The sequence below is a fragment of the Salvelinus alpinus genome, chromosome 27, assembly GCF_045679555.1.
Source record: "Salvelinus alpinus chromosome 27, SLU_Salpinus.1, whole genome shotgun sequence".
NCBI lineage: Eukaryota > Metazoa > Chordata > Actinopteri > Salmoniformes > Salmonidae > Salvelinus > Salvelinus alpinus.
Window position 1 is genome coordinate 34,774,235 of NC_092112.1, and position 12,111 is coordinate 34,786,345.

Sequence of the window (12,111 nt, forward strand, 5' to 3'; positions counted from 1 at the left end):
GATTTAAAAGAAATTGACTGGTGCCAATAATAAGGTGGGAACTCCCTCCAGCCATGCTTTCACCAATCCAATGCTTTTAAATGAAGGGTAGAGAATCGTAATGGACGAAGACAGAGACTAAACGTACCTGTAGGAGATCACTCAGGTCCAGAAGCATGTCTGAAGAGGGAAGGAGCGTTAAGGAAGGAAAGGTGACAGCAACAAGGGCTTTACCGCAAAGAACAGAGATACACCATGGTTGTGTTCAGTAGGCACTAAACAGAAAATAAATGGTCTGAAACTGTGGGGTACTATATGAACTAAGTAGCATGACCCATTTCTCAATGGGTTCAGCACTTACAAATACTGTTCAGAGCAAAGTACACAACATTATTACAAGCCAAAGGCTATTTTAATTATTTATGTTTTTTGCCGAAATGGCCCAAATCGACCTGTCATAACATTCTAAGAATGACCTAAAAAAATGTATGCTTAATAATGCTAATAAGTAAGAGGTGCAATGTACTTTTCCATCAACAAAACTGAGAAAACAAATTCTAAAAAGAGAATGCCGTCCTTTCAAACTGAAAATAATGTAAAAACATGAAATCCAGTGTTCAGGACAAGTAAGTAAGTCTAGGGCCTTAGAATTGTGCATTAGGTTTGTTTTTTGCCAATTACTACGGTGAGTGAGACGGTGCATACGTTGATGCCGGGGTCTTTCTGCAGTCAAGCATCGGGTGACTCAAACTCCCCTGATGCTTGGCCCCTTCGGCTGCCGATGCGCGGCTAAATATAGAACTGGTCCCGCAGTGCCTCAGCTCCGCCCTAGCAACCTGCAGACGAGTTCACCTAGAGACGGGACAGAGGGAGCGAAGTGGATTGACTCGGGAAGACTGTCGGCTGACGCTCACCTCACAACGCGGTGAATGGACGGAAGTGTGCAAGCACACACAGACACACACACAGACTGGAACATACATTCCTAATTGGAACACAAACACACACCTGGAACAGAAACACATATTATAAATTACTACATACCTAGTGTACACGACTACTATACACACACCTGACCAACCTCTTATTTACCATTACAAACAGCCGAAAAACACGCGCGCACACACACTAACCAACACACAACGGATAGGCTACATGAAAACAATCAAATGCCAGTTGAAAACACACACTTCCCATCCACCCTCTGACCTACACACACGCTCGTACCTGAGCAACACACACACGGATACACAGACACCTGAGGTGACACACACATAGTACGTGTGGCCGGCGGAGAGATTACAGGGTCCATTAATCTCAGCGGGGTGAGATTAGATTAGCGCCACAGAAAGGGATAATCTGATAGTTCCGCCGCCATTCGACAGATAATGCAGACCGTCGCTAAACCTCACACACTAGGGATGTGTTCCAAATGGCACCCTATCCCTACATAGTGCACTACTTCTGACCAGGGCACCCTATTCCCTAGATAGCCCTATGGGCCTTGGTCAAAAGTAGTGGAGGTACTTATATTTTCCTACTAGCACTGATTACTACTTTGTTGACGGAAAATGTACTTGCTACGATTGTGATATTTTGTTGCCACACCTAGATATCTTAAGATGAATGCACTAATGCAGGGGTGTTTAACTAATTTAACTAAATTCGGTCTTCAATGAGTTCCAGAGGGTTGCACTGAAAATGTGCTATATGTCTTTGCTGTCAAAATTTGCAAAAATGTTTTCCTCTTTCCATCATTTATGGAATTTTTTATGCTCCCTGACTGTCGAGTGATTTCAATAAACTTTATGAATGTAGGTCCATTGACTGTGCATAGTGATTATTAACGAGCTGGACAGAAGAAACTGTTTGACACACCTGCACTAATGTAAGTTACGATGGATAATAGTGTCTGCTAAATTACCAACATGTATATAGGGAATAGGGTGCCATTTGAGATGCAGTCAATCACTCACAAGTAGGGGGTTCCCCTGCCAGTATCATAGTACTGTCAGTTGCCCATAGCTCGCTTTCAAAGAGGGTCGGACAGGCATGGGGCAATGTTTTTACACTTTGGGTTAGTGATAAAATTGTTTTGCCGTTAAAAATAATAGGACAGCGACGAGATGTGTATTTGTTCCCAGAAAGCATTAATGAAAACGCTTATTTCCGAAGTGGTCCACGAGAAAAAAAACTAGGAATTGTACCTTGTATTGTTGCATTGATAGTTCTTCTCCAATGGACTCTTTGGGTAGTTCGAATCCACTGAGGATTTGAATAGCAATATCAAGGAGAGTGATAGGTTAGACAATCCTGTATAACGCATTCGCCTTTGGGCGAGTGGTGTCAATGTTACTGGATGAATCCATGTAGATAAGGCTAGACAGTTCCCTTCAACGGTTGCCTGTGTGTATTGTAGTCTAGTAAAAGGGTGTGGTTGTGTGTAAATCAATAGGATTGAATGAAGCCCCTGAGGACCTGTATCTTTCTATCTGAGTCCCCTGTGACTAATCGGAGGAGCCCAACCCAAACCCGGCCTAACCCCCAAGGAAAGAGGTGCACCCTTCTCTCAGCAACGCCACAATACATAGACAACTGGTGAGATTCTCTGGTGTTACACAAACACATTGCTCTTTAGTACAGGCCTTGAACGTTACAGTGGTACAGAACCCGGGTTGGACTGCTGAAGTGACAAATGAAGACTTAGTATCACTACACTGTGAACCTAACACCAATAGTGATGTGGTGGTGCTATACCCTGAAGCAGGACACAGCGACCTGAGAGGGATGGCTAGAGGTAGGCCAGATACAGGCATCATCAAGTCACTGTAAGGTACAGTAATTCCTTTCTCCCCATCACTTAACCATATGTGGTTCCGTTGACTGTAAATAGAAGATAATCTACAGCGTATATGGTCCTCCCCTTGTCATTCTAAAAGAGTCCATGCAAACACACACACACACATATGAAGAAAACGCTGGTCAATGGTCAATAAGAAGACTTTCATGTTACTTTGCAAAAGGTACTACTGAGCACGACCAGGGTGAGTAGAATCTCTGCCCAATCTGTGCGACCTTAATCAATTCACTTCCATGGGAGGAAGAAAAACAGCGGTACTCCAGACCTTCAGGCTTATATTTGAATATCCTTGATGTAGATCAGTCGTGGCTGGTGACACTTTAAATGGGAAGGACAGGCTCATAGTAATGGCTGGAACGGAGTTAATGGAATGGTCTCAAACACATCAAACACCTGGTTTCCATGTGTTTGATTCCATTCCATTCACTCCATTAATATGAGCCGTCCTCCCCTCACCAGCCTCCTCTGATGTAGAATTACTTATGGTGGTCGTGTGGCGCTTGCATCGCCAAGGATAATGGGTCCAATTCCACTGGGGCCACAACTCAAAATGCATCCACACATGACTAAGTCGCTTTGGATAAAAATGTCTGCCAAATGGCATATATTATATTGTTATATATTATTCCTCACACAGACAAGATGGCCTCCCTTTATGACAACAGTTTCACCAAACTTACACCTTTGCTTGCTTTACACTCGTCCACACTGTCGCACCTGAGAAAAACATTTGTTGTTCCACTCTCCACCGTTTAACAGCAATAACTAAAACGCTGATGACATCCTCAAGGTTGTGGAACTATAACTGTAATGGCTCTTATGGGAAGAGGTGGGAGGGCAGGAGTGGCGCTTCCTCAACGCGACACCAACAGAAAGCAGATGAGCTTCCTCAAAAGACCAATTAGTGAAAAAAGATCAGAATGGGGGCTGCCTGTGTAAACGCAGCCTATGTGATTTATAATCTGGAGTAGGGTGATGTTGCCCCTAGTAGACACTGATCTTGGGTCAGTTTTGCATTTCCTCCACTAATGGTTAAGGATATAATTGGGAGAGGGGAAGCTTATAATGCATTCTGATCACTGAGTGGTTTGATCTGGACGCTGCGGTAAACATTCCTGGTCTTCTGCGGCCTTGGAATTGGGAGGTGTGTCGTTGGACCTGATCGGAAAATAATGGGTCTCTAAGAGATGGGTGTGTAGAAGCACGTGCTGAGAATCCATCCACAATAACTCACAAACACACCCTCTCTATTACACACATGGATGCACAAACACATCCACAAATACACACATCCACAATAACACACACAGACAATACGTCACAAATATTATCATTCTCCCTTCCTCTAATCTCCCGTGGGCAGATTCTGCGTGTAGACCGAAGAATCTGCCGGGACTGAATGAGATGCGAGAGATAACGAACAGCCTTAGTTCCGGTTTTTGTCACTGGTTATTTTGATGTATCTGGATTGGGCGAAGGCGGTGCTTCACCTCGAGTGCTTTGCGCATGTACCCACACAGATTAGTTTCCTTTAGCGAGGGTGGAAACTTTGTTTTTGTCAGAATTTCTAACACATATGAAAACAGTTAATCATGCAGCTGACCAAAGATTGTACTTCTGGGTTAACAGAGATTACCCTTTCTTTCACACATACAGTACTCAAAAACACACACACACGTTAATCTGTAACCATTGATATGCCTTGGAAACACCGTCCCCCCAACCCCCTTTGGTAAAAGACAATCTCCCCCTTTGGCCCCCTTTAGGGTAGCAGGGGGTGTGGTCCCAGTCCCAAGGATACGGGGCGTGCCCTCAGTTCGGCAGACCAAGTAGAGGCAGGCGGCGATGACGTGCGCCATCTTGCGTCCGCGCGTCAGGTGCTTGCTCACCACCATCTTAAAGAAGTTGAAGGCCGTGTCCAGGCAGTGCTGGTTGAGCTGCAGCTGGCTGCCCAGGTTGTGGATCTGCCGCTTGCCTGTGGACCGAAACACACACACACACACACACACGTTAGGGTAAATAGTTACACACACATGGGTAGGCGTAACTTACACACACACACACACACACACACACACACACACACACACACACACACACACACACACACACACACACACACACACACACACACACACACACACACACACACACACACACACACACACACACACACAAACACAGACGCATATGCACAGACACGGATAAATAGTACACCCACACACACTAGACTACTAGTGTTTTGGGTTGCCAGCAGCGGTGATGACATGAGCGCGAGAGCGGGGCAGACAGGCCCTGTTAATAGGGCTTGACAAACCGCCCCTGTGCTTCTCCCAGGCAGAGAGAGAGACAGACAGCTGTGTACTTACCAGAGAGAAGTCATCTGCAGCACAGCCTCACACACACACACACACACGTATGCTTGCAAACACATACACACTCACAGACACACACAGACACACGCGCGCAAATAAGCAAAATCCATGAACACACAGATGGTAATACAGAACACACATACTGTATACAGCAACTCTAGTCCAAACACAAACATAGGCCTTTACTATAAAAAATATGCATGTTCAGGTCCATTCCCCGCAGTAGGATATATTTGTGTTAGGCTATCAATTAACCCGTCTCAATTGACATTAACATCTCCCTCAACGTCAGCAAGACCAAGGTGCTGATTGTGGACTACAGGAAACAGGGACGGGTGAACACACCCAACATTCACAAGGCCGCAGGGCCAGACAGATTACCAGGACGTGTACTCTGAGCATGCGCTGACCAACTACCAAGTGTCTTCACAGACATTTTGAAACTCTCCCTGTCCGAGTCTGTAATACCAACATGTTTTAAGCAGACAACCATAGGGCCCAAGAACAGTAAGGTAACCTGCCTAAATGACTACCGACTCGTAGCACTCACGTCTGTAGCCATGAAGTGGTTTGAAAGGCTGGTCATGGCTCACATCAACACCATTATCCCAGAAACCCTAGACCCACTCTAATTTGCATACCGACCCAACAGATCCACAGATGATGAGGTCTCTATTGCACTCCAACCTACCCTTTCCCACCTGGACAAAAGTAACACCTATGTGGGAATGCTATTCATTGACTACAGCTCAGCGTTCAACACCATAGTGCCCTCAAAGCTCATCAATAAGCTAAGGACCCTGGAACTAAACACCTCCCTCTGCAACTGGATCCTGGACTTCCTGACGGGCTGCCCCCAGGTGGTAAGTGTCGGTAACAACACATCCGCCACTCTGATCCTAAACACAGAGGCCCCTCAGGGTTGCGTGCTCAGCCCCCTCCTGTACTCCCTGTTCACTCATGACTGCACGCCAGGCATGACTCCAACACCATCATTAAGTTTGCAGATGGCACAACACCTGATCACCGACAACAACGAGACAGCCTATAGAGAGGAGGTCAGAGACCTGGCCATGTGGTGCCAGGACAACAACCTCTCCCTCAATGTGATCAAGACAAAGGAGATGATTGTGGAATACAGGATAAAGAGGACTGAGCACACCCCCATTCTCATCGATGGGTCTGCAGTGGAGCAGGTTGAGAGCTTCAAATTCCTTGGTGTCCACATCACCAACAACTAACATGATCCAGGCACACAATGACAGTCATGAAGCGGGCACAACAAAACCTATTCCCCCTCAGGAGACTGAAAACATTTAGCATGGATCCTCAGATCCTCAAAAGGTTGTACAGCTGCACCATCGAGAGCATCCTGACTGGTTGCATCACTGCCTGGTATGGCAACAGCTCGGCCTCCGACCGCAATAAACTACAGAGGGTAGTGCGAACGGCCCAGTACATCACTGGGGCCAAGCTTCCTGCCAGCCAGGACCTCTATACCAGGCGGTGTCAGAGGAAGGCCCTAAAAATTGTCAAAGACTCCAGCCACCCTAGTCATTGACTGCTTTCTCTGCTACCACACGGCAAGCGGTACCGGAGTTCCAAGTCTAGGTCCAAGAGGCTTCTATACAGCTTCTACCCCCAATCCATTAGACTCCTTAACATCTAGTCAAATGGCTAGTTTTTGAAACTGCACTGTCGGTTATAGGGGCTCGTAAGTAAGCATTTCACTGTAAGGTCTACACCTGTTGTATTCGGCGCATGTGACTAATAACATTTGGTTTGATTTGATCCACATTGACGGGGCAGCAGCGGAGAGGGTCAAGTGCTTCAAATTCCTCTGTGTCCATATCCCTGAGGACTTAACATGGTCCTCTCACCCCTCAGATCCTTAACAACTTTTACAGCTGCACCATCGAGAGCATCCTGACTGGTTGTATCACCATCTGGTATGGCAACTGCACCACCCTCGACCGGAAGGCCCTACAGAAGGTGGTGCGGACGGCCCATCCAGGACATACATGCCAGGCAGTGTCTGAGAAAGGCCTGAAAAATTGCCAAAGACTCCAGCCACCAGAGACATGGACTGTTCTTAATCTCCATGCTTCCGTCTGGCAGGTGCATCAAGGTTCAGAACAACAGACTCCTAAACAGCTTCTATCCTTTGGCCATAAGACTGCTAAATGGATAACACACTACTGCTCTCCCTCACAACAACGCTGCTGCTAAAATTATTATTGATTAGATTCATTATTACCGCTTCGCTGCTGTTCATTGATTATTGACTTCCATTACCATTTATCTATCTATATATCCTGCTACTGGTCACTATTACTCCTGTTTACATGTATTACCATTATTATATTACCATAAGTATTTATATATTCCTGCTACCAGTCACTTTCTCGTAATCTCTGCCTACATGTAAATATTTACCTCAAATACTCCAGTATCCCTGCACATTATACATTTAGTACAATCATGGACTCTATAGATTCCTTTCTTATTTCTTGTGTTTTTTTTTATTACTTATTCTATTTGATATTGAAAACTGTTGGGTAGGGCTTGCAAGTTCAGCATTTCACTGTACTTTAGAATGTGACAAATAAAACTTGAAACTAAATTGGAGCAAAAAATTAGAGACAAAAGACAAAAAAAAGTATGAGAGCTGTATAAGTAATGATTAGTGTGACAATCAAAGATACACTCAACTATTGACGGTAACAAACTCAGTTATGGTTACTAATGACTGTTTATGAGCAAGTGAGTGAGTATGACTGTACACAAACATACACACACAAACATACACACTCAACCTCAGGAGACTGTAGAAATTTGGCTTGGCCCCTAAGACCCTCACAAACCTTTACAGATGCACCATTCGGGCTGTATCAACGCCTGGTAAGGCAACTACACTGTCCGCAAATACAGGGCTCTCCGGAGGGTGGTGCAGTCAGCCCAACGCATCACCAGGAGCACACTGTCTGCCCTTCAGGACACCCAATGTCACAGGAAGGCAAAGAAGATCATCAAGGACCTCAGCCACCCGAGCCATGGCCTGTTCACCCCACTATCATCCAGAAGGCGAGGTCAGTACAGGTGCATCAAAGCTGGGACCGAGAGACTGAAAAACAGCTTTTATCTCAAGGCCATCAGACTGTTAAATAGCCATCACCAGCTGGCCTCCACCCAGTACCCTGCAATGCACTTAGTCACTGTCACTAGCTGGCTAACACCCGGTTACTCAACCCTGCACCTTAGAGGCTGCTGCCCTATGTACGTAGACATGGAACACTGGTCACGTTAATAATGTTTACACACTGTTTGACACACTTCATATGTATATACTGTATGTTTTATTCATGGCCATCCTATTCAACTATTGCTGAACATACAGTGCCTCCGGAAAGTATTCAGACCCCTTTCCACATTTCGTTACGTTACAGCCTTATTCTAAAATTGATTAAATAAAAATGTTTCCTCATCAATCTACACACAATACCCCATAATGACAATGCGAAAACAGGTTTTTAGAAATTTTTGCAAATGTATTAAAAAGAAAAACAGATATACCTTATTTACATACAGTAAGTCTTCAGACCTTTTGCTATGAGACTCGAAATTGAGCTCAGGTGCATCCTGTTTCCATTGATCATCCTTTAGATGTTTTTACAACTTGATTGGAGTCCACCTGTGGTAAATTCTATTGATTGGACATGATTTGGAAAGGCACTCACTTGTCTATATAAGGTCCCACAGTTGACAGTGCACGTCAGAGCAAAAACCAAGCCATGAGGTTGAAGGAATTGTCCGTAGAGCTCCGAGACAGGATTGTGTCGAGGCACAGATCTGGGGAAGGGTGCCAAAACATTTCTGCAGCATTGAAGGTTCCCAAGAACACAGTGGCCTCCATCCTTCTTAAATGGAAGAAGTTTGGAACCACCAAGACTCTTCCTAGAGCTGGCTTCCAGGCCAAACTGAGCAATTGGGGGAGAAGGGTCTTGGTCAGGAAGGTGACCAAGAACCCAATGGTCACTCTGACAGAGTTCCTCTGTGGAGATGGGAGAACCTTCCAGAAGGACAACCATCTCTGCAGCACTCCACCAATCAGGCCTTTATGGTAAAGTGACCAGACGGAAGCCACTCCTCAGAAAAAAGGCACATGACAGCCAGCTTGGAGTTTGCCAAAAGGCACCTAAAGACTCTCAGACCATGAGAAACAATATTCTCTGGTCTGATGAAACGAAGATTGAACTCTTTGGACTGAATACCAAGTGTCACGTCTGGAGGAAACCTGGCACCATCCCTACGGTGAAGCATGGTGGTGGCAGCATGCTGTGGGGATGTTTCTCAGCAGCAGGGACTGGGAGACTAGTCAGGAGTGAGGCAAAGATGAACGGAGCAAAGTACAGAGATCCTTGATGAAAACATGCTCTAGAGCGCTTAGAACGTCAGACTAGGATGAAGGTTCACCTTCCAACAGGACAGCGATCCTATGCACACAGCCAAGACAACGCAGGAGTGGCTTCGGGAGAAGTCTCTGATTGTCCCAGCCAGAGTCTGGACTTAAACATCTTTGGAGAGACATGAAAATAGCTGTGCAGCAACACTCACAATCCAACCTGACAGAGCTTGAGTGGACCTGCAGAGAAGAATGGGAGAAACTCCCCAAATACAGATGTGCCAAGCTTGTAGCGTCATACCCAAGAAGACTCGAGGCTGTAATTACTGCCAAATGTGCTTCAACTGAGTAAAGGTTCTGAATACTTATGTAAATGTGATAAAGCTGCTTTTGCTCTGTTAATTGAAATGCATTCCAGGTGACTACCTCATGAAGCTAGTTGAGAGAATGCCAAGAGTGTACAAAGCTGTCATCAAGGCAAAGAGTGGCTACTTTGAAGAATCTAAAATATATTTTGATTTGTTTAACACATGTTTTTGTTACTACATGATTCCATATGTGTTATTTCATAGTTTTGATGTCTTCACTAGTATTCTACAATGTAGAAAATAATACAAATAAAGAAAAACCCTTGAATGAGTAGGTGTGTAAAAACTTTTGACTGGTACTATACATATATACATATATATACTCCGGATTCCAACATTGCTTGTCCTACTATTTCTTAATTCCATTCTTTTACTTTTAGATTTGTGTGAATTGTTAGATACTACTGCACTGTTGGAGCTAGGAACACACGGATTTTGCTGCACCCGCAAAAACATCTGCTAAATATCTGTATGCGACCATTAAAATGTGATTTACATGTGTTCACGCATACTGGTATGTCAGTTGGATGTGCATGCGCACAGGATATGTGTATATATGTGTGTGTGTGTGTGTGTGTGTGTGTTTGTGTGTTTGTGTGTCAGGCAGGTTGGTCTGGAATGCAGAGTGGAGTGAAGGCCGGTCACCAGTGTCAGCGAACCATTCAACCCATCACCAGAAATAACCCAAAAAGCTTTTAAGAGCATTAATCGTTCTATTCTGGAACCTGTGTGTGTGTATGTGTATATGCGTACATATGCCTATGCAACTACCCATGCGTGTTTTTACGCGACTACTCGTGCGTGTGTATGTGTTTCTGTGTGTGTATCCCCGCCCCACTAGCTCCCCTCAGTCTCAGGAGAGTTTCATCCTGTGTGTTTGGATGGCAGAGAGTGTCGGATTAGATGTGGATCGTGTGTGCGTGTGTGCGTGTGAATAAGTGAATGTAAGGTTTGTGTGTGTGCATGTGAGAGAGAGAGGGACAGTGAGTGAGTGAGTGAGTGAGTGAGTGAGTGAGTGAGTGTGCATGTGAGAGAGAGAGAGAGAGAGAGAGACAGTGTGTGTGTGTGTGTGTGTGTGTGTGTGTGTGTGTGTGTGTGTGTGTGTGTGTGTGTGTGTGTGTGTGTGTGTGTGTGTGTGTGTGTGTGAGAGACAGTGAGTGAGTGAGTGAGTGAGTGAGTGAGTGAGTGAGTGAGTGAGTGCATGTGAGAGAGAGGGACAGTGTGTGTGTGTGTGTGTGTGTGTGTGTGTGTGTGTGTGTGTGTGTGTGTGTGTGTGTGTGTGTGTGTGTGTGTTGGTCCAGGTGTGGAGTGTGCTCTGAGAACACAGTGTTCTCTCACAGGTATGTACTTGTTCACAGTGATCACCACAAACTATAAATCCTCAAGGCCGGGAAAATTTCTCATCAAACCTCTCTCTCTCTATCTCTTTCAAGGGCTTTATTGGCTACTCTCTATCTCTCTCCCTCTCTCTCTCACACACACACACCAATTTGAGACATGCACCAAACTAGCCTCTCCATAAAACTGTCTTCTATACAATGATTGGAAATGAAACTGTCAAGTAAACCAACTTCCCAAAATGTAATCTCAGATTTTATATGATAACAGACCAAATGAGACCAAAAACATCCTGGTTAATTTCACAACCAATCATTCAGTTTCCTGCTTGAACAGGTCCCCAGATAAAGAGTTATGCATACAGGTGTGAATCCCAAATTCCATTTAAGTAACATTTTCACTTAATCTCCCATTGACATCAATGCATTAAGTGAAAATAGGTCTTAATTGGCAGAATTTGCCCAAGAATGTATATTAATTGGAATAGTGAATCATGTCCACTCTATGTGTTGCACTTCTATCTCCAATATGCTGAACAAGCCCCAGCTGTTTTGAGAAGGAGAGAGGTGGGTTTAGTTCAGGACTCACCGTTCTGCAGCGTCTGAGCACGGGACTCTTTTCCAAGGCTGGTGTGGAACCCAGTACCAAGGACTGGGGCTTTCACTGGACCTGGAAGGAGATTCATATATTCAAAATGTATAATAATATTAATATTACAAAATAAAATAATAATAATAACAATCACAAAAATAGATTTTTTTTCAGGTACTCAAAGCACTTGTCATTGTA

General features: G+C 44.7%; 1 protein-coding gene across 3 annotated transcripts in view; it reads right to left on the bottom strand.

Moving 5' to 3' along the window:
* Positions 1-12,111, bottom strand: part of brf1b (BRF1 general transcription factor IIIB subunit b) — a 134,034-nt gene that overhangs the window by 100,621 nt on the left and 21,302 nt on the right. For 2 of the 3 annotated variants that reach the window (XM_071370415.1, XM_071370414.1), the window contains exons 3-5: positions 11,911-11,991; positions 4,641-4,814; positions 128-159 (exon numbers count right to left, since the gene is read on the bottom strand). In XM_071370415.1, coding sequence (XP_071226516.1) covers positions 128-159; positions 4,641-4,814; positions 11,911-11,991 — 287 coding nt within the window. Of the gene's footprint in view, positions 1-127; positions 160-684; positions 4,557-4,640; positions 4,815-11,910; positions 11,992-12,111 lie in introns of those variants that run through there. The other variant, XM_071370417.1, reaches the window with a different exon arrangement.